The 21,166-nt window shown below is 34.5% G+C and overlaps 4 protein-coding genes across 10 annotated transcripts; 3 read left to right on the plus strand and 1 right to left on the minus strand.

Annotated features, from left to right (window-relative positions):
• Positions 1–856: 856 nt before the first annotated feature.
• On the plus strand, positions 857–6,259 carry LOC123193207 (transcription factor VOZ1-like). 2 transcript variants are annotated; one of them, XM_044606034.1, is made up of 5 exons: positions 857–1,014; positions 1,561–1,830; positions 2,370–2,519; positions 4,465–4,987; positions 5,141–6,259. In XM_044606034.1, the coding sequence occupies exons 2-5, from the start codon at positions 1,600–1,602 to the stop codon at positions 5,695–5,697; spliced, it is 1,461 nt and encodes a 486-aa protein (XP_044461969.1). In that variant the 5' UTR covers positions 857–1,014; positions 1,561–1,599; the 3' UTR covers positions 5,698–6,259. The 2 variants fall into 2 exon arrangements, with proteins under 2 accessions (XP_044461969.1, XP_044461970.1); XM_044606035.1 differs by lacking the exon at positions 857–1,014 and adding an exon at positions 1,126–1,143.
• Positions 6,260–6,772: 513 nt separating this feature from the next.
• On the minus strand, positions 6,773–8,614 carry LOC123192350 (transcription elongation factor 1 homolog). 3 transcript variants are annotated; one of them, XM_044604871.1, is made up of 6 exons: positions 8,457–8,614; positions 8,295–8,362; positions 7,686–7,808; positions 7,405–7,475; positions 7,172–7,193; positions 6,773–7,092 (listed from the first exon to the last, which is right to left on the minus strand). In XM_044604871.1, exons 3-6 carry the CDS (start codon positions 7,796–7,798, stop codon positions 7,032–7,034), a joined length of 267 nt encoding a protein of 88 aa, XP_044460806.1. In that variant the 5' UTR covers positions 7,799–7,808; positions 8,295–8,362; positions 8,457–8,614; the 3' UTR covers positions 6,773–7,031. The 3 variants fall into 3 exon arrangements, with proteins under 3 accessions (XP_044460806.1, XP_044460807.1, XP_044460808.1); XM_044604872.1 differs by having other exon boundaries at positions 7,686–7,811; positions 8,457–8,609; XM_044604873.1 differs by lacking the exon at positions 8,457–8,614 and having other exon boundaries at positions 7,686–7,811; positions 8,277–8,339.
• A 2,041-nt stretch (positions 8,615–10,655) lies between these two features.
• On the plus strand, positions 10,656–18,043 carry LOC123193100. Of its 2 annotated transcripts, none has more exons than XM_044605887.1 (8): positions 10,656–11,077; positions 11,485–11,688; positions 11,827–12,321; positions 12,669–12,779; positions 14,431–14,619; positions 16,134–16,364; positions 17,341–17,461; positions 17,560–18,043. In XM_044605887.1, exons 1-8 carry the CDS (start codon positions 10,709–10,711, stop codon positions 17,685–17,687), a joined length of 1,848 nt encoding a protein of 615 aa, XP_044461822.1. In that variant the 5' UTR covers positions 10,656–10,708; the 3' UTR covers positions 17,688–18,043. The 2 variants fall into 2 exon arrangements, with proteins under 2 accessions (XP_044461822.1, XP_044461823.1); XM_044605888.1 differs by having other exon boundaries at positions 11,830–12,321.
• A 526-nt stretch (positions 18,044–18,569) lies between these two features.
• Positions 18,570–20,846, plus strand: LOC123193101 (28 kDa heat- and acid-stable phosphoprotein-like). Of its 3 annotated transcripts, none has more exons than XM_044605889.1 (8): positions 18,570–18,722; positions 18,945–18,982; positions 19,067–19,135; positions 19,225–19,311; positions 19,432–19,466; positions 19,760–19,845; positions 20,406–20,471; positions 20,561–20,846. In XM_044605889.1, the coding sequence occupies exons 1-8, from the start codon at positions 18,656–18,658 to the stop codon at positions 20,593–20,595; spliced, it is 483 nt and encodes a 160-aa protein (XP_044461824.1). In that variant the 5' UTR covers positions 18,570–18,655; the 3' UTR covers positions 20,596–20,846. The 3 variants fall into 3 exon arrangements, with proteins under 3 accessions (XP_044461824.1, XP_044461825.1, XP_044461826.1); XM_044605890.1 differs by having other exon boundaries at positions 19,228–19,311; XM_044605891.1 differs by lacking the exon at positions 19,225–19,311.
• The last annotated feature ends 320 nt before the right edge of the window (positions 20,847–21,166 follow it).

The following is a 21,166-nucleotide window of genomic DNA, read 5'->3' on the forward strand; positions in this document are numbered from 1 at the left end:
TGTATTAAATTATAAAAATTAATATGCTAAGGTATAGAAGAATAATTAAAAAAAAAAAAAGATGCTGCTTATCTTGAACAGTTATCATTCTGGGCATAAACACATCTTTCTCTAAAGCTCTTGACTCCTGAGCTTGGATGACAAAGAGGCATCAAGATAGGAATCTTGTGGAATGGTAGTGGAAGTGCCCTTTATACCTTTCTTCCTCAACTTCTCTTTCTCACCTCACTAAAGGGTCGTCATTTTTATTTCTTCTTATTGGTAAGAGCAAAAAAAGTCTTCTTTACGATTGCGTATTGGCTTTTACCAAATTATGTATTATTATGGTGAATCACCATCATAACTTCCAATTCCTAAACTTTGGTTTGCCATAATCTATTGTTATTATTGTAAAGTAGACTTGACTCCAATGGCTTCTTGTCAAACAAGTGCCTTGGAATTCTACCACCTACTCAACCTATATTTTTTTATTGTATTTTTATGCCAAGCATATATTTTGTACTAATACCCAAATGAAAGTCAACTTCCTTACCAAGTTTCTAACAAATTTGATGAATTTTTAAAAGGATTTTTCATGAATACCAGAAATTACTTGCTCTCCCAATTGAGTATACATATATCCTATTGTTATTATGTTATTTTTATATTTGTTATTATATAATTAAATAATTTTTAATTAATAATATATATATACATTTCTTATTAGTATCAACATCAGGAGCCGAAAGCTCCTTTAAAAAAGGACAAAAAATAAAATAAATTGTAATTCGTAAATAAGCGGGAGTATAATACAGGCCAATCATCTTGCGCCGCGTGCACAAACAGTGTATTTACACATTTCACATTTTTGCTTTCCAATCCCAACCTTTCTTCTCACAGAAAATCTGAGAATTTAAAAAAAAAAAGGCAAACCCTCTCTTTCTCTCGTTCTCTGATTCTTTCTGTCGTGTTCAGTCTTTATAGTCGGCCTCCGTCCTTTGATCATCTACTCTTCCCAAATATACAAAGAAAATAGTATGTAACGACCGTCTCTTCCTCTTCTCTCGATTATTAAACTTTTTTATTATTTATTTATCTATCGTCTCTCCCGCAGTTTTATAGTTATTTCCTTCTCATTTGTACAAAATCATTGAAATAAGCGCTGTGAGTTGTGATCGCTGCTAAATCAGTTGCTTGATTTAGCTACAATTAGTTCATGATTGTATCATGTTTGCTTGATCTGATGTTCTGATTGTTTTATTTCGTTTTCGAGGTGTTATTTTCTCAGTTTATGCTAGAGTTGGTGATACTTTGTGTTAATTTTTTTTGGTTTGGATTATGATATATGGGCTATTTTCGAATTTTTATTATCATGATTCAGCTATTATTAAAGTATTTTCTTTTTCTTTTTTCGGGTTATAATTTTATTAGTATAAGTTGGTGTTTTCTTACTATGCATGTTTCAATCTCAGTAGTATTTGTTTTTGCATGTCTTTAATTGTAATTGAAACTGAATTCCTCGGAAAAGTTGCTATATTTTGATGGGAAGATCTCATATTGGCTTGTTTGGGTCTTAATTAGCTGGGGAATTGCTAGACACTTGACAATAAAGATTTTGCCATGATGGGGAAGGGTTCTAAGACTAACTGCAAATCAGCTTCTCACAAGCTTTTTAAGGACAAAGCCAAAAACCGAGTTGACGATCTTCAAGGCATGTTCATGGATCTGCAATATGCGAGGAAGGAGAGCCGCAACATTGACGTGGCTGTGCTAGAAGAACAAGTCCATCAGATGCTCCGGGAATGGAAAGCTGAGCTTAATGAGCCCTCACCTGCATCTTCTTTGCAACAAGTATAATTTATTATCCACCTCTGTATCTCTTTTATATACTTCCATAGGCAAGTGCTTCCTATAAAAACAACAGATTTACATATCCCATTATTAGTAGTTTAGTACTTTATACATTGCCTATATGTATGATGTAGTTAAACCACATCGAGTTTGACTATGAATTTTACTAATCATATTTTAGTATTTGAAAATAAATTTGTGTCTACTTATGTGTGTATGTTGCTTTGGAGTGGCTGTCTTTGATTTTTCTAGTTGGTGACTTGTGCTTATCCCATGATATGTTTTATACATGTTAGTATGTATAACTGAAACATGTGAATGCAATTGCACTAGGTAGTCTTTTATTTCAAAGATTTGACTGCAAATTCTGGTATGTAGGAGATTATTGGGTCAGTGTTGGTTCATCATTATTAGCCCCATATGTCTATTGCGTTTTGATGTCATGAATTTGAACACTTTTGGAGTATACTTGTGAATATGCATGTATGGTTTAGGTAAAACATGGATTCATGGACTGTGATCTTTATGGATGAATACAGGATGGTACTCTTGGGTCTTTTTCATCAGACATTTATCGGCTGTTGCAACTTTGTGAGGAGGAAGATGATGCCACTAGCACATTAACTGCTCCAAAGCTGGAGCCCAATGATCAAATTCTGCAGGTTGGAGATGGTGCAGTCTTTCATGAGGTGGTATTTTATAACTGCTTGTGATTTTTGTAGGTTTTCTTTACGAAGTTTTGTTGGTAGCAGTTTTCACTAGTTGGACTGAGCATGTATTATTCAAGTACTGCTCAACTTTTTTGACAAATTAAATATGGTATTTATCATTTAGAATCAGAGAAAGATATATTAGCTTTTTCTTTCATTTTCGCATCATGTCGCTAGAGTGAAAGTTATCAAATACAGCTATTGTTGATGATAGATAGATGACTAATGAGCCCAAATCGTCTTTAAATGATGTATGTGAGGGGCTTGGTTTAGCTTTAGAGTACCCACAAGGTTACTTGACTTGAAACTTTGATTATGATTTGGGAGATTGGATATGGCATGCCAATGGAGACTTCGCTATACTTTTGGGGGGGCATAAATGGCTGTTTCTGATTACCAAAAGTTTAACTCTATTGGAGTTGAAACCTTATTTTTCTGTCTGTAATAGCACCGCGTTGTAAAATTTGAGATGCTAATACATGTGAGATCTTTTTGGAAACCTCAAGTGTCAGATTTTAGAGGCATAGCATGTCAAATCTTTGAGGTCCTCTCAAACAAAGGCAATTACATTACAACCTTGGGAAATATTCTTAAATGATGGCTTGATGATCCAATTGATGAGGGAAAGGATTAGAAATTCCTTCTATCACTTGATGATGAGGGGTAGTGAGCCAGATAAAACCTTCTTTCATATTTTGATATATTTGAGTTGGAGGGCCATGCTTTGGTGGCTGGAGGATTACATCAAGGTGGGTATTTGTCCTCGTCCAAAGGGACAGCCAACTGCCTCTAGCTCTTGAGAATGCGTGGCTAAGTTTCCTCATGCCATATGTATTGTTGGGTGTAGCTTGTGTCTTCTACAACATTGAATGGATGTACCCAGTCACTGAGTGTGTATTCTTCTGCTCAGGAGAGCACTGAGATTTCTGTACATGTGGGGGTAATATATAGCCTTTCATCAGCTCAGTACTATTCAGGATATCCTCACCACCGTCTTGAAACATCACTCTTTCATCTTAGGATCAATCTCTTGTAGCTTTGTCCTTCCTAATTACATGATGAAAAGAAACACAAGAAATATTACTTGTATCCTTAGTATCCTTTGTTATCGTGCATGACTGGTTGACAGGTTTTTAGATGTAATAAGTTAGTTTTCTTTGGTCATGTCTATGTATGTGTCTATACTTAAAAGGAATGGAAGTTATTGGGAACGTGTGGGATATGAAGACTACTCTGGGCACAATATGTTGCGCTTCTTTGGTGCCTGAGTTTAACTGAGGACCAAGAGATTTGCTCAACATACAAACTGTTGACGGAACAAAAATTTAGTTATATCCACCTAAATTACCAGATCAGTAATATTAAGTAACTTTTTGATGCATGTTCATGCCAAGTTGGCCTCTGGTGATCATCGGGTGTGGTGAGGTGAAACTCATCTGCAGAATTGAATTTTGATTACTGTCACTTTGTTCTTGTGCTTGTATAGTCCATTGGAAGCAAGTGTTCAATACTGGTCATCAAATACTGCATCTCCATATATTTTATCAATAAAACTATATTCACAAACCATGTGCACAATTTTGTACTCAACCAATGACATGTCACCATGTGATTGAGTATTGCTTTATCTTGAATTTTAAACAATCTAATCACATGGTGACATGCTATTGGTTGTGTACATAACATTACTTATGTTTTATATTTAGAGGAGAAGAGAGAAAAGAAATTACTTGTTCATTTATAGAAAGTCTGTAGTCTTTCTTGCTCAAGCATTAGTTCAACATGCCTCATTCTATATTTGTTTTCTTCCCATGGAGTTGTGCTTATATTTTATGTTTTTGGAAATTTACATTTTATTCCAATTGATAAAACATTGGGGTTGAGTATGGCACTCACTGGTGAATTTATGTTTGATATGTTTCAGGGATATGGTCTGAATCATGGGCAACAGCAGCATCATTTCCCTTTGGTTGATCAATGCAAAAACTCCCCTTCAGGAGTTCGTAGCATGGGGATTAGCAACTTGGAAGGGGCTACACAGTTGGACTATAATCATTTTGATTTGCATCAAGACTTCGAACCGAACTTCTATACTGGTTTTAATGGCACAAATTTCTGTGGGGAGGATGCTATACATCAGATTTCTGGCTATCTTCCAAGTATATGCCCTCCACCTTCTGCTTTCTTGGGCCCAAAATGTGCACTTTGGGATTGTCCAAGGCCTGTTCAGGGTGTAGACTGGTGTCAGGATTATTGCAGCAGTTTTCATGCTGCTTTAGCATTGAGTGAGGGCCCACCTGGGATGGGCCCAGTTCTACGACCTGGAGGCATTGGCCTGAAAGATGGTTTGCTTTTTGCTGCGCTTGGTGCCAAGGCACAAGGAAAAGATGTTGGTATTCCAGAATGTGAAGGAGCTGCAACTTCGAAGTCTCCATGGAATGCTCCTGGTAAGTGTATTGTTATTTGTATTATAGTAACAATTTCTGTTTTTGCTTTGTATTGTCATTTGTATTATAGTAGCAATTTCTGTTTTTGTTTGAAGAGTATATTTCTCAAACCATGGCTTTATTATGACCAGATTATTTCTTATGTGATTGCAGAGCTTTTTGATCTTTCAGTTCTTGATGGTGAAACAATTAGGGAGTGGCTCTTCTTTGATAAGCCTCGAAGAGCGTTTGAGAGTGGAAACAGAAAGCAGAGGTCATTGCCAGATTACAGTGGGCGTGGTTGGCATGAATCAAGAAAGCAAGTGATGAATGAATTTGGGGGGTTGAAGAGATCCTACTACATGGATCCACAACCACTGAATCATTTTGAGTGGCACCTTTATGAGTATGAGATCAATAAGTGTGATGCTTGTGCCTTGTATAGATTGGAATTGAAGCTTGTTGATGGAAAGAAAAATTCTAAGGGGAAAATATCTAATGATTCAGTTGCTGATCTACAGAAGCAGATGGGAAGGCTCACTGCTGAATTTCCCACAGATAACAAGCGCATAGTTAAAGGGCGGGCCAAAGTGAATGCAAAGGTTGGTGTTGGTGGAAATGTTTATCCTGCTCCAAATGTCACCCCACCAACAAATGAGAAGTTTGATTATGGGGTGAATGGGCAGTATGATTATCTTGTTGAAAATTTGAGCGAATATTACTTGACTTAATTGAATAAACATGAATGGAGGATTGGAGGAAGACACAGGAAATCTTATTAGTCTAGTAATGTTAGCTGAAGAATATCATGAATAGTAGTGATGGTTTAAGTACTTTTCTTCTGCAGGTTTTTGGTCATGAATAACATAAGGTCAAGCTTTCCTTTTGGCCAAATGGAGCTTGTCTATAGTTCATTATTACACGAAAGTGCTGCACTAGACTGTCCTGGATACTGGAGCATATAATTCTCACTGTTGGTTTACGGGAAGGCGGGAAAAATGGCTGTTTTTTCTCAGTCCATTTTGATAACTGATAAAGGAAAATGGTGAACACTTTGAAAACAATTTAGTGTCACCATAATAGGATAGGGTTGGATGCACACTGTTGCTATAATATTTTACTGACATTTTTGCTGGTTTTATTAGTTTATGCTGCTCATGGAAAATACTTCTGAATATGTGTACCTTTTTGTTACTGGGAGTATATTATCATCTATTTAGGTGGCCGAGATCTATTGCATCAGAACTTGTAAATGAATGTTAACGTTCAGCTTAACAGATCTTGCTTTAAGTATGTCTGTCTCTTACGTTGCTGTAGACCATTTACCCTTTTTTCTCTTCATTGGGTTGACAGGACAGGACTGGGTAATCCTTTGCAGGTGGTTAGAGTTATGCCAAAATTTTAGGGCATGTTAAACAAATGAAATTCACAAGTGGTTAGAACTGAAGTTCACAAGTGCAATATTATGTATACATATTTTGTATACATAATTTAAATACACACATAATAAATTATCATATGATTGATATTATTTTATTTTTAATTTAAAATTATATTATCATAAGATAATATTTTATCTATATATTTAAATTATTTACTAAAAATATATATTTATATATTTATCGTATTCAGAAATATGTTTTTGGAGGCAAAAAATGGTGCAAGAAATTTTTTTACTTTAAAACCCTGAAAAACAATTTTGTATAGTTTGTGAAATGTCCTAATAATATTAGAGACGAGACAAATTAGATTTTAACGTTTGGGATCACCGGACTTTAATTTTTCGTAGTGTACAACTTTGCATCATAATATAAGCCATTTATATATTGCATCTTCTAAAATTCATGAACAAGAAAACTTCAATATTTACAACACCCGTTATTGCCAAACTCCATTACTAACGTTTAATTGCACAACTTCTCTGTTTGCTACATAACATTCATGGTGTAACAAGCCATAAGATGGTGCAACAATGGCAAGCCCCATCAACTATCATAGCAAAATATACAAGAAAACTTATTCCATTCAATCACCAATTAAGTTTTCTAGACATTATCTTCTCCTCCTAAGCACCATCATCCTCAAGGTTGTTCACCCTTTCGCATTCATCGATCCATTCGCTGTATCTGCAATCACATAGTCCATGTAAGCAAACAAGAAGAGAGAGAATATACAGAGTGGTGATTCCAGACAAGTTAAACTTACATGTCGATTGGTTCAGTTAAAGCTGCAACCAGAAGGGAAGAAAAATCAATCAATAATCAGCACAATGTTAATTTAACAACTGTAATCAAATATCATGAACTTCAGCCTTTAAAACTTCTTGAGCTTTACACTTTCATTTCCCTCAACCACTTTATAAGATTAAATAAAAACTAACACACAGATTTGAACTCCCTTCAAGATTTGATCATGTTCGCTTGAAATATTCTAATTACCTGTGATAGTGGTGCTGAAGCTCTCTTGGCATATCAAGCATACAGCTTCACCAATTAAATTCTTCATATCTCTGAAATCACAAAAACACTAAACGTTCAGCACAAAACTTTGAAAACTTCAACCTATCATATTAACCGATCTACATTAATTGGATTTACACTTAATTAATCCACCCCAAATGGAGATACCAGGGGGTGGCTTTATTTTTTTCAAGGAGGCTATAAGTTCCTAAAAAAATAATAATCGGGGAACAAGCTTATAAAATTGAATGAACTCTTACATGCGGCATTCAACACTGGTGCCATGGTTACAGAAGGGACAACTGAAGACAGTATCAAGCTTGTCCATTCGCTTCTTGGGCGGTGGCTTTGCCCTTGACTTCCTCTTTCCCATTGCTTGAGTCCTTCTATATCAAAGTTACCAGCCAGAAACAGTTTAATATATAAATAAATATAAGAAAAGGTTTTCACAGCAAGAAGCTACACCACGGTGCCTCTTATAAATCATCCATTCCCATATATTTAAAACAATAAAGAAATCAATAATGCCTAGCTTTCTTTGTTTGAAATCACCAGATACAACGTTAAAAACCAGATGTATTGATGCATAATTTCCTTCCTTTTCATTTTTTTTAAATTAAATTTTTTGCTTATGTTTCAAGACGGTTGAACCGAAACTCTAAAAAACAAGTCAATCCAATTAAATTATCCGTTAATTTTCAGTTTCATTGAATTACAGGTAATTTGAGCTCAAAATTTCGACTTCCAAAATAAAAAATCTACTAGTTTTTTGAAATCCCTCACAACCGCATAGAATGTATCTAAAAAACAAAGAAATATTTTTTAAAAAATATTTTTGTTATGAAGACAACCATCGAGAAAGGACGCACCAAAAGATCGACAAAAATCGATCCTCGATAAATATTCGATTACGTATGGTTTCGATCTCCAAATTTGTCTGCAAAAATTACCAAAGCTATCAGAAAGCAATGAACACAGAGATCCAATCATCAAACAGAAGAACAAAAATTAAGAAAAATAAAGCAACTGACCTGTAAGAGATCCCGATTAGAATGCGAATCTGAAACCCTAGCTTTGTTGTAAATGAGAAAGATGCAATCATGACTTGTATCAAAGTATTTATAGTTTAGAGATACTTCTAGGACGGTCAAGAGACGACGTCGTTTATCTCTTCTTGGATAACTTTCCATATGATTTGCTGTATATTGATATTGTTCTCCATGTTGACATGGGAATTGGGTTGCCTATGAATGTCTAACCGTAGGATTTTTCACCGGGAAAAGAACTATTTCCCACCCAAATTTTAGCTCAATTTCAAAAGTATATCCATCATAATGAAAAACTCAAACACTCACCCAAAGTTTAATCTGTTACAATCCACCAATATATTTTTTGTTAGGGTTAAGGGGTAAATTTGTTATTTTATTAATAATATTAAATAATTAAAATTTTATCTCATTTTCCCCCATTTAAATTGAAAAACTAACATTTTTCCCTTGAATTAAGTTTTAAAAAATTCACTTTTCCCCCTTGAAATGCAGCCACTTTCTCTGATGACAACGAAAAAGTTTTCATCCAAAGGTCAATCTCTGAATAACGATCGTCGTCCAGATCTTTGGATGACGAAGCGTTGTCCATTCTGCACAACGGAGAGTGGTCTATTCTGGACAACGTTTCATTGTCCAGAGAATGAATGATGCTTTGTTGTCTAGTGAAGGTTGATGAGCATCATCCAGATCTAGACGACGCTCGTCACTCTCCCTCCAGACACGTTATTGCTGGAGGTCGAAGGGAAAGTGAAAAAAAATTAAGGATTTTAGGGGGTGAAAGTCACTTTTCAAAGTTTATGTATGAGGGTAAAAGTTAATTTTTAAAATTAGAGGGGAAAAATACAATGAAATTATATAACTTGAATATAAATAATAAAATAACGGTTTTACCCTTATATTTAACAAAAAACTTAACGATAGTTTAGGGATGAATAGGTGTTTGATTTTTTTATTAGATGTGAGTATATTTTTGAGACTGAACTAAAACTTGAATAAAAAATAATCCTTTTCCTTTTTTTACGTAGTTATAATCCTTACCTTAATGTGGTTACCGTTTATTATTTTTAAGATCATTTAACAAGATTTAGCCAATTTCAAGATAGATTCAAGCTTAATTTAAGTTTATATTTATTTCTAATTTAATTTAAAAGAGTTAAGTTTGGGTTTACTCTAATTTTAATAAGATTTGAAAGACTCAAGTAAAACTCTAATCCGGTATAATGAGTCAAGCTCCAATTTTATATTGTCAAATATTTTAAATTTAATTATTACTTATAATTGATTAATTATTAAGTTTAAAATATCATATTTCTCTATTAAAAAATATATAAGAAATAAATTGTATTGAAAAAAATTAATTTTTTTTTACATTAAAATAAGGCCAAACGACTATTTCCCACCCAAGGTTTAGCGTTTTCTCAAATGTCCCCCCCTTAATTATGGAAATACCAAACACCCACCCATAGCCGGTTAGATTTAATCAAACTCTAACGGTGATAAGGGTAAAATCGTTATTTTCGCTATAATATTAAAAATAAACTAAAATAGAAATAATTTTGCCCCCCTAAACTTTAAAAACTAACATTTTTCCTCAGCCTAAGTTTTAAAAAACAGCAGTTTCACCCTAGGGTTTGGTTTTGAAATCTCCGGCGACCTCTCCGGCTCCGTTGTCGACGGCCTCTCCCTCCCGAAGCAATCTCTCATTCCGGCGATATCTTTCCTCCCATTTGGAGGTCCGATCGGCTCCCGGAGATGCCGTGGGAGACGAAGAACTTCATCTTCCCGGAGATGCCATCGTCTTCGTCTGGGAAGACGAAGATTCGTCTTCCCGACGAAGTTCTTCGTCTCCCACGGCGTCTCCAGGCGTCGATCAGACTTCCAAATGGGAGGAAAGATATCACCGGAAGGAGAGGTTGCTTCGGGAGGGAGAGGTCGCAGGAGATTTCAAAACCAAACCCTAGGGTGAAACTGCGGTTTTTTAAAACTTAGGCTAGGAAAAATGTTAGTTTTTAAAATTTAGGGGGGCAGAAAGAGATAAAATTTTTAGGCGTTAGGGTTTGGTTAAATCTAACCGACCATGGGTGGGTGTTTGGTGTTTCCATAGTTAAAGGGGGGACATTTGAGAAAACGCTAAACCTTGGGTGGGAAATATTGTTTGGCCATAAAATAATTCGAGCTTGGATTATTTTTGCAAACAAAAACCTCGAAAAAACCCTTACTGTTACCGTTCTGCAATGGCTGTCAATCACTCGCTCTCTTCCTGCATTATACCCAAATTACACTTCATAAAACCTACGAATCCCTTCCCTGTCGTCTCCTGTACTTCTCTGAAAACCACTGCTTCGCTATCTACTGAACAGGAAGTTTTGAAGGCAGTGGTGGAGTCCGATGGCAAAACGCTTCCGTGTGTCAGAACGTACGAGAACGACTTGGCTCGGCTCAGCCTTGTCGGCGCCGTTGGCTTAAACCAGGCTGTGACTGCCGCTGCGGCCGATGGAGGTCAAGCCGCTTCCGAACATGTCATGTCCGGCTTAGACGCTATGGTCGTTGAAACCGTTTATCCTGGCCCCACGAACGAGCGCTCCACGGTCTCCACCCGACTGGTTAGCATTGAATCTTAATTGGATGACTTTACGTTTATAATGATTGATGAGTGTGTATAAATATGTTTTGAAGTTTTTTTTGGTAATTAGTTTTGAAGTTTAGCGTTTGATTGATTTGCAAGAATTTTGTTATGCAAGTTGTAAACGGTTAAATTATAATGAACTTGCTATTGTTTATTATTTCTTTCAAAGAATAATACTATCTTGACATTTGAGTATTGTAAGTGAACCAGTCTGGTGAGTTTTGGTAGACTTGAGAAGTGAAAAGATGTGGAATCATGTTTAATTTAGTTTGTTGTGGTTATTGTTGCATCTTTATTTGATTCTCTTTGATGTTGATTTTACTTTTTGTAAAATGTTTGTTTGTATTTATGGATGGGAGTTCTGAATGCAATTGTAATATGCAGTTTCTGCCAGCTAGGAAAGTTGATGAGAAAGCTAAGAAACTCAGAAAAATTCTTTCTAAAGATGTTCTGTCTGGCTCTCCTTCTAAGAACATACTTGCCATGACATTTAGACAAGTAGTGATGCAACAACTTCTGAAATTTGAACTGGTCTTGTTCAGGCCTGGCACAGAAAGAGATATGGAAAATCTTGAAAACCCCAGAAAGGTTATACACTGTTTCTTGTCTTTTGAGTTTTTTATTGTAACGTCTGCATCACTATGTCATGATGCCATATTAGAATCTCTGTTATGCAGGTGCAACTTGATACTGATAGGTTCAGTTCTCTTATTCATTTGGTATCAGCAGGTTCCTGCTTCAGTTACCCTGGACTCTTCAGATGAATGGCTTATCTCAATGTTTGCTGAAGTTGTTTGCATTTCTGCCCTTCAGAGTACTGAAAGACAATTTCTCAATAAATTTTGGGGTACAACTTCTGGAAATTTCTTTCATTGGTTTCGGAAGCCCAAAAAGATTGTATCAAAAGATTCATCTGTTGTCATATATAAATTATTTGAAGATGAGACAATTGGAAGTGCCAAGAGTCTGCTAGAAACTTTTAAATCAATGAAGGAAAATGTTAACCCTGTCAAAGTGAGGTCAAAGTACAATTGGTGGTCGCCATCAGCTTACTCTAAGTTGGAAAAGATTGGTGGGCAAGATTTTATTGCTTGGACAAGTGAGTATGTACCTGCTTACAGGCTTCAAATTGATGCCAGTAGATTTAAGGATGTAAAGTTTGATGGTTGGAGAAATTCTGCTGAGAGTAAGTGGGAAATTCTTCTGACCCACACCCAAATGGTATCCTATCTTTCCTTAGTATTTTTTTCCTTTTGCTTTTAGTGATACATTGTTTTTGTTGTGTTTGATGTGGTAATTTACTCAGAACAAAATGTCCTCTAAGTTATAAGGTGTTGGTGTGAATCATTTTGAAATAGGATGGTGATATCTATGTTGGTGACAATTCCTCCACCCCAAACAGAACCAATGGAAAACAAAATTGTAATTCTGAGTGTAATAATGCCAGATAACTGGTGTGCAATAATGAAGATTGTTTACCATTCCCTATTGATTTGAAATACCGTATTTTTTTTCTCTTTTTAAATTTATTTGTCCTCTATTATAAGTGTAGTTTACTATATTTGTAGGTTGGATTGGCTGATGTATTAGACATGTACTATGAAGATATTTTCTCACTGCCAAGTAAACAACTATCGTGTGATGCAGTTGTGAATTATAGTAACTTGTCCAGTAAAAAGGTACTTAAATTATGTCAGTTTTGTCTATTTCATTTCTTCCTTTAATACCTTATATTGAATGTGTAATGATATGTGCTTGCCGGCTTATACTTGGCCTTCTGGTTAATGCCAGTGAAACTTTGATTAGATATTTGTTCTCAAAATGACTTGTGATATTTTTAACTAAAAGTTTGCCAGTTTAATATTATCGTTCAGGAAGTTAGATTTTAAATATTTTTATGATGATATTTTTCATTTTTATTAAATTTAAGTGATGGAAAATCTAGCTCTAATCATTTTATCAAATAATTTATTTGGGAAATTCAGTCAAATTATGTCTTCTTTTATGTCGATTAACTTTTCTTTGTTTGTTAAAATTTAGGTTTCTTATTATAAGAAGAATTACGTATTATATTTTCCTATGTAATTTAGCATTAGCCTCTATTAAAAGGACTTTATGCTTTTATTTGATGCAGACATGATACAACAGGTTGAACATTGTTTTCTCCTTTTCTCTGAGTTCCTCCCCTTTCTTCCTCTGTAATTTAGCATAGCCTCTATTAAAAGGACTTTATGCTTTTATTTTATGCAGACATGATACAACAGGTTGAACATTGTTTTCACCTTTTCTCTGAGTTCCTCCCCTTTCTTCCTCTGTATTATCCTATCTTGTGGGAAATTGTAACCAAACTAGCTCTTGCAAACACTCAAATCTTTCTTAAAAACTTCCCAAAGCCCAGAAACCATCTTCTGCTAGCATTCCACAAAGCCTCACAGCCAATAGAAAAGCCACAAGAAATAAAATAAAAAATATAAAAAACCAGAAAGCTATACTCAATGGTTACATCTGCTCCACCCTGCTCAATTTTCTTCATTGCTGTTGACACCGGCTTTTTCCCAAATTAGCAATTTTCAAGAATTCACAAGCCTTGCATCACATTATTAGGTTTTATAGGTCTATCTCTTACTCCCTGTTGTGGCATTATTTTGAGCGTTTTGATAGAATTTTGGCTCTACCAAAATGACAAACAAGAGTAAATTAGGGCGAGGAAGAAAGGGGATAAAATTGGGCAGAAATCAAAGAATAATAGCGTAGAGAGAACAAGATTCAACTTATATATCATCTTCATGTTAGCATATGTTAAGCATCCCTTTTATATTGGTTAATGCTAAATAAAATGGGAAAAAATATAAAAATATTCTGGTAATAAGCAACCTAAATCTTAACTAACTAAGAAAAGAGAAAAACAAATGAAACTTTGTCAACTTAAAAGAAGAATTTAATCTAAATCAGCATACAAGAAGAAACAAAATTTAATCAACTTAAATTTAGAAATAGTTTGATGGAAACATGTTCTTAACTGCATTAATTTACAAAATAATTAGATCCTAGTTTCTCCATCAGTAGTGATAGAATTTTGATGTCATCTTAATGTTATTGCTCAAGGAAGTTGGATTTAATCTCATATATGCTTTTCCTTTATTTGCTTGTTTGGATGTTCCTCTTTCTTGTAGTGTTTGGAGTTTGATGGGGAGACAGGTAATGGCTTATGATTTGTGAAGGATCTTGGGGCAAAGTACTTGTAATTGGTTTCTGATAGTTGAGCTTGGGATAAGTGCTCTGTTTAATCTAATTTCATTGAGTCCTGGCTGATTGGTTCCATTTTTTCAGGGAAACTATTCTATTTTGAAAATTCTATCTGTCACTCTTGCAAGTGGAATTTTTCTTGTTGCCATCAGTGCTCTTGGTCAAATTTTTTTGCCTCATTTATGCAAGGGAGAGAAGTATCCCAGAGAAAACAGGTTGCTACCTTCTTCTCAAACCAAGCCAACTACATACCTGCTTGCAGATGCTGTAAAGGTATACTTTCTATTAGTTTGTGAGAATGCCACTATACAAGAGGTAGTTTAGTATATAATTTAGCCCAGGAAATGCACTCATTTTTTAAAGGACTTTACAATCAAAAACTCATATCAGCCTTTAACTCCAAGGAACCCTAGGCTCACCAGTTTAGACTGACTGGGAAAATCCTGGAACAATTTGAGACCAGCAATGCTCATAAAATTCTGGAAAGTGCATATATTGGCATTTCTAATGTTTTCTTTTTCAAAGAAAAGACGGAATGTTCTTTTGGGAACACCTAGATACTTTAATAAGCAAATGGCAGTCTCATGGTAGTGTGCTAGCTGGAGCTTGTTTGTATATTTGAATTCCACCTTATTGCAGTCAGATCTTCATGACTGTGCTACGTTTAATATCATTTTGTTTATGATTTTTATTCAACATTTCTTCTCCCTTTTTCGTCTTTTAAATATATTTATTTTCCATTCTTCATGGCGTAATGAATGTATTTGCTTTTAATCATGTGCAATATGCAAATATTTTATTCTATTATAAGTATACATTTGTGTTTAGGTTTATATCTTTTTTTTTTTGTCAGGAGTACTTGAGTAAGTGCTTTCTTTCATGTATCTCCCTTATACTACCACGCCCTGTGTCTATTTTTCTTTTCTGGTTGGTTTTTTAAAGATATGAATTTTCAACTAAGACTGCTACCACATGCAATTTGTTTTTAATAACCCTTAAATCTCTCAGAGCGTGCATTGGCTTGAAACTTAGAGACAAGTACCAGAACCTACAATCTTGAGCTGTCAAGATAGTCCATGAGATATTGTAACTACCCATCCCACTATCAGGATATTGTGTATATATGGACATTTGGTACTCATTATTTGTTTAAAAGGATGATATCCTGGGTACAAATCAAGAGGGACACACATAAATACACAATATCTTGATAGTGGGCATGATTGTTGCAGATGGTATACCCCAGGCTGGTGGTCTTAAGAAGACTCGAATCTTTGATCACATGGTTGAAAAAGAGAGGGTCATACTGTTTGGTCTACCTCTTTGAGTCATGCTACTACTGTTTCCAATCAATGGATTTATCTAGAATTAGGATTACATTGCTATTAAACCTATTATGTATTATGTTCCAATATATTTATTTGGACTGTCACTAATAATATCTTTAATGAGTATTTAAGCTAGTCTTGATTTCTAAAACCCTTTTGATTTTCTCTGGTATCCATATTGGTAATGCTTAGCTGAGCAAAATATAATAGGAATTTTGATTAGTTTCAGAATTGCTATTAATTTCAGCACTTGATGGCGCTCTTTTCTTTTAGTGATTTTGCATCAAGTTAAGGCCACTGATAAAGTTGAATATCCTTGACAACATAGAGGCTTATGCTTGAAAGCAATTAATCACCAGTCTAAGAAGTTCTTAAATTTTGACTTGTATATGTAAATTTTTGCATATTTATAAGTTTCATTTTTAAAAGAAACTTAGAATTTGAATTTAATGTGGATAGTTGGAAGAATTTTGTGTTTTGATTATCAAAAGGATCAAGGATGCTTTTGATTGGCCTGGTGGCATAAGGACTGACAAGAATATTGGTGCTTGGATTGGGGAAATACCAAATTACTTGAAATTAACTCATGAAGATGATTCTAGTAAGGGGAAGAATACAACTGGTTCTGCTCTTTTAGAGAAAATTGATGCAGACATGAAATATTCTGTGCAGGATATTGCTAGTTATCAGGTAATTTTAGTTGTTCAAGTTTTTTTCTTTCCCCCCCTCTCTATCATAAAAATTTTCTGTGTCCTCTTTATAGCACATGTGCCCATGTTACTAGAAGAAATAAAAATAAAAGAAGCTCAAATATGAAATTACTCTTTAAATACAAAACATGCATGTGCTGTGTGATTTGGCCTACAGGTATTAAGGTGGGCCGTGTCCTTACTGATAATTAAACCCCATGCCTTCCCCTAATTTGAGTAGTTCAACCAGTTTAGGCTGAACCTGAGCTAGCCTAGTACTGATTTCTTCTCTGTACACTGGATCTAAAATCTAAAAAGCACGCATCAATCCTTTTAAGTTTTAGCTATAAAGCTAAAGTCTAATTGTGCAAGAGCAATACTGTATATACCTATTTTGAGTACACTAATGGGTACATACTTATATGTGTCATCATGTGATTGAATGCTATTTTACATTCAATTCAAAATCATCTAATCACATGATGAGATAAATCAGTGGTGTACTCAAAATGGGTAAGCATCATTTTATTGATTGTGCAATAAGTTGTACATTTTATATGTGATTAGTTACACACTAGCCCTGGTTCTCCATTCCCTTATTATCAAAATCTTATAAAAAAAGTAAACCTAGCCATTTAGTTAAATATGGTCATTTCCATTATGTAACATCAAATTAATGTTCTTGGCAACAATAAAAGGAGTTTCCTTTTCACCTTTATGGTGTGGATGGTGTTCTTGGAACGCAATGGAATGAAGTTAGGACTTTGTTGATTTTCTTCATTCAAGCTCTGTTATTATCAAGAACAGTACTGCTGGGCAAAGGGTTTACCATAGTGGTTTTAGTAGGAGTTGTCTATTCTGCTTGTCTGATATTTCATTATATCATTTTGGTACTTGTATCCTCTGGTTGCTTATCATTCTTGTACAACTCCTCTTGTATTTTTCATTTGCTTGCTTGTAATTTGGTTGGAAATTAGGTAGTTCTTTCAATCGATGGAAAAATAATTGGGTTCCAACCAACAAGTCGAGTGGGTGTAAATCATTGGGCTGCCAATCCCTTGGCACAGGAGCTGTATGGTGGCAAAAAGCTTTCCCCTGGTAAGATTAGTGTTGATGGCGTCCATATCTGTTGATTTTCCTGTGTCATGAGTTGCCACTAAGGCAATGTGCTTGATGTTCTTGCTTTTTACTTGTAGGTCTCATAGAACCTAGCCTGAAGATCCGGCTACCAAATGAGATAGTTCTAATTGAGTTGTTAATGTCTGTAACACCAGATTCATGGTTTGCATTGGCTAGGCCAATTCGTGTTCCTGTTGATGGTTAACGATTACATTTGACTATCAGTAAAGCTTTCTGATGTTTGGATGCATTGTAAGTGAATCTTTGTGCGACCATGTTCTGCATTTTCTGCGAAGATTTAGTGTTGAAGATCAATCGAAATGCTATGGAATGACTGCTGTTACATGTAGATAGATAAAGATACATGGATTTCCCACGAGAAGCTGTTTAACAAGTTAGTAGATGTATGGATAGTCAAAAAAATTCACCTGGTGTTTTGAAACACTCAGGTGAGTTCTTCCAATTTGTTAGCCAGGAATTTAGAGTGAATTGATTGCAGTTGCTTGTTAGTGTGAATCGATATTTTTTCAAATACATACTTTCGTTGATATTTGTATTTTATCTGCAAGATTTTCCAATTCCATAAACCAATTAAATTCTGCTTTTAATATTTATTGTCATAGTCTAAATGATAATCCTTGTGATAAGCCATGCTTCTAAACCAAGATTCTTGCCCAATCATAGAACAAACAGATGATACCAAATATGACCAGAGGCTATATAGCATTATATATCCATTCAAAGGAAATCATGTGCATTTAGTTTTGAGTAACGATTAATTTTAAATTATAAATAAAATATATTAAACTATGAATAACCGTGCAAATATTCAATTATGAATTCAAAATTGGGCTATTTTAAATACCAAAATCGGTAATAGGATTCTACCCCTTTAATTTTTTAATCTTCTTGATAGTCACCCGTACTCCCTGAAAACTAAAGGTCAAAATTGGCCACGTGCGTTATTGAGGTTGCCAGAACTCCGTTTTAGTAAACAGCCATAAAGGAAAATGGATACCGTGGGGAGCACGGTAATAGGGTTTTAGTCTCTTGGTTGCCAACTTGGAATGGATAATGAGACGTGATTGACTATAAAAGGGGGCCAAAAACAATTCATTCTCATTATCTACGAAAGAAGCGAAGCTAGTTTGGCTTTCGTGATTCAAAGAAGCAATGGGAAGAGGCAAGTTCAAAGGCAAGCCCACCGGTCAACGCATGTTCTCCTCCCCCGAAGACATACGTAAGCGTTGCATCTTTTAATGTTCAGTTTATAAGCATGGATGAAATAGTGATTGGTTTATAGTTATGTTATGTTGATTTTGAATGATGAGAGCCAAATATTAGCTGATGCTGATTAATGGTCGGGGAGCTTAAGTTTTTAGATATTGATGAAATTTGAATTGTTTAATTACTTTATTGAGTTTGAAAGTTTTCAAACTTCTAAATATTTATTTGATTGCAGTTGCTGGAAACTCTTCCAGGCCTCCTACTTTTAAGCAGGTATTCCTCTTTTTCTTTCTGCCAAATTATTCATTGTTTGTCTTTCTGATGAATATCTGATTAATCTAGATTTATTATTATTAGGAAGAAGCTGAATACGATGAGGAAGTGTCCGAGGAGGAAGCTGGAGAAGAATCTGAAGAGCAAACTGAAGTAAGCAGATGTGAAATTTTTTCAATTGTTTTTATCTTTCAGTGGGAATGAATCATTAACTTTGAATCACTTGTGTATGATAATTTTAGCAGAGACGGAAAGGACTTGAAGGTTTGATTGAGATCAATAACCCTAACTTAGTCAAGTCGAAGAATTTGAAAGCTAAAGATATTGATGTAAGTTTCATGCATTGCCGTAGTAAATTATGTATTACTGAAAATGCTATGTCATATTGGGAATGCCCAAAAATTTACTACTTCACCAATTAATCCATTCCCGTCTTTTCCTCTCCGCAGTTTGGGAGACCAACCGAACTTTCAAGGCGTGAAAGGTTTGTTATTGCTTATTTTCGGAAGTGGGAGCCTGCTATTATAATTAATAGAATTGTTCATAGGTTCTTGGGCTGATTTTGATTTATGAAATTATAGAAATGCTAATTTTCTTTTATGCAATCTTTTTGAAAAAACAATTGAGTTTAAACAAGATATGATGTCATGGCGGTGGCAGTCTCTTAGGATAGAGAAGATTAAATTTACAAGTCCATGTTCAGATTGTTGTCTGTTAGAATTTTTTAAAATGAAACAATCATTCTTATTTTGCATAAATTTTCCATTGTATTTATAGAGAGGAGCTGGAGAAGCAGAGATCCCATGAACGTTACATGAAGCTACAAGAACAGGGGAAAACAGAAAAAGCAAGACAAGATTTAGGTAAATGATTGTATCAGCTATTTCTCATCTAGTTGAACAATGTTGAATCTTTAGTGGTTGAACTGGTTACTGTGTTAAAGATGATGACTTTCAGTTCTTTGCAAAATTTTTGCCTGCCATATAACTTTCCATGATCTTGCAACATCTTCAAGTTTTATGATCAGCATATCATGGCATCACTTCTTACCTTATTGACTTTTTACAATAGATATCTGCCCTTCTAGCTTTTTAATTGATTTTACATATCTTTGTTTCAAAAGCTGACAGTTTAGAAAATAAGATCAGAGTTATTAAGGAGAAACTGAGATTCTTTTTACTTCTTTTGCTCTGCTCTCAATCTTAACGGTGGAAGATCTTGTGATGTCAGGCAAACTTTTTTTTTCCTGGGGAAATCACTACTAGCTAATTTGCTCTCCTTTTTTTTTTTTAAAAAAAAAAGCTGAGCAGATTCTTGCTGCTTTCTCTCTTGATGTTATGGAGAATGTCTTGGGTTGATTGATTGTGTTTGTTGTTGTCCAGAATAAGTAATTTGTTATACTAACTAGTTGTTGGGCATGCAGAACGTTTAGCACTTATACGGCAGCAAAGGGCTGAAGCAGCTAAAAGAAGGGAAGAAGAAAGGGCAGGTAATATTCTGAAAGCATTCAATGATTTTGATTTGTGCTTTTAATATATGATTTTGGAACTTATAATTATACATCTTCACTTGTTTCAGCTAAAGAGCAGAAGAAGGCTGAAGGTCGGAAATGACATTCCTAGAGATTATTTATGTGAAACTAAGTGCAGGAAATATATACTCTATAGATTGTATTTTTTAATCCTATTATTTCATTTGAAGCAAATATATCTACAGTTCGCAAAAGTTTTTCCCTTTTGCCTGACTTGAGTAGTGGTGGTGGTTGGGGTGGATTCGAATAAATAGATTTTAATTTATGTTTGGCTCGAACGAGCCTGTAATTGAAATTAAACAACTTTGTTTGAAAATAAGGGTTTGTTGTTTATTTTTTTTGGCAAAATTATTTATTTTTTAATGATTTTTATAATTTATCATCTTTTTTGATATTATTACTTATCATATGAGCTGATTTAAGTCCAATATTTTATTTGATTTTAAATTTGTTATCGTTTAGATTCGATTTAAACACATCTGTGATCTATATTGATATGAGACACTTTCTTAAGTAAAAAGATAATCGAGAAAAGTTTCAATCAGCCATCCTCGTCACCACAAAAAAATTTTGAAATTTTACTATCAATAGATGCAATTGTACATTTTATAAGGAAATGGTATTTTTACCCATAAAATTAATCAATAATATTT

The sequence above is a fragment of the Mangifera indica genome, chromosome 12 (assembly GCF_011075055.1).
Source record: "Mangifera indica cultivar Alphonso chromosome 12, CATAS_Mindica_2.1, whole genome shotgun sequence".
Taxonomy (NCBI): Eukaryota; Viridiplantae; Streptophyta; class Magnoliopsida; order Sapindales; family Anacardiaceae; genus Mangifera; species Mangifera indica.

Coding starts and splice junctions, on each gene's coding strand:
- LOC123193207 (XM_044606034.1), top strand. CDS start 1,600: ATGATGGGGAAGGGTTCTAAGACTAACTGCAAATCAGCTTCTCACAAG. Junction 2,520..4,464: donor ATGGTGCAGTCTTTCATGAG/GTGGTATTTTAT, acceptor GATATGTTTCAG/GGATATGGTCTGAATCATGG. Junction 4,988..5,140: donor GTCTCCATGGAATGCTCCTG/GTAAGTGTATTG, acceptor ATGTGATTGCAG/AGCTTTTTGATCTTTCAGTT.
- LOC123192350 (XM_044604871.1), bottom strand. CDS start 7,798: ATGGGAAAGAGGAAGTCAAGGGCAAAGCCACCGCCCAAGAAGCGAATG. Junction 7,476..7,685: donor ACCAGTGTTGAATGCCGCAT/GTAAGAGTTCAT, acceptor TTGTGATTTCAG/AGATATGAAGAATTTAATTG. Junction 7,093..7,171: donor TTAACTGAACCAATCGACAT/GTAAGTTTAACT, acceptor ATGTGATTGCAG/ATACAGCGAATGGATCGATG.
- LOC123193100 (XM_044605887.1), top strand. CDS start 10,709: ATGGCTGTCAATCACTCGCTCTCTTCCTGCATTATACCCAAATTACAC. Junction 12,780..14,430: donor GTAACTTGTCCAGTAAAAAG/GTACTTAAATTA, acceptor CCATTTTTTCAG/GGAAACTATTCTATTTTGAA. Junction 14,620..16,133: donor TGCTTGCAGATGCTGTAAAG/GTATACTTTCTA, acceptor TAATGTGGATAG/TTGGAAGAATTTTGTGTTTT.
- LOC123193101 (XM_044605889.1), top strand. CDS start 18,656: ATGGGAAGAGGCAAGTTCAAAGGCAAGCCCACCGGTCAACGCATGTTC. Junction 18,723..18,944: donor CTCCTCCCCCGAAGACATAC/GTAAGCGTTGCA, acceptor ATTTGATTGCAG/TTGCTGGAAACTCTTCCAGG. Junction 19,312..19,431: donor TGAAAGCTAAAGATATTGAT/GTAAGTTTCATG, acceptor TCCTCTCCGCAG/TTTGGGAGACCAACCGAACT.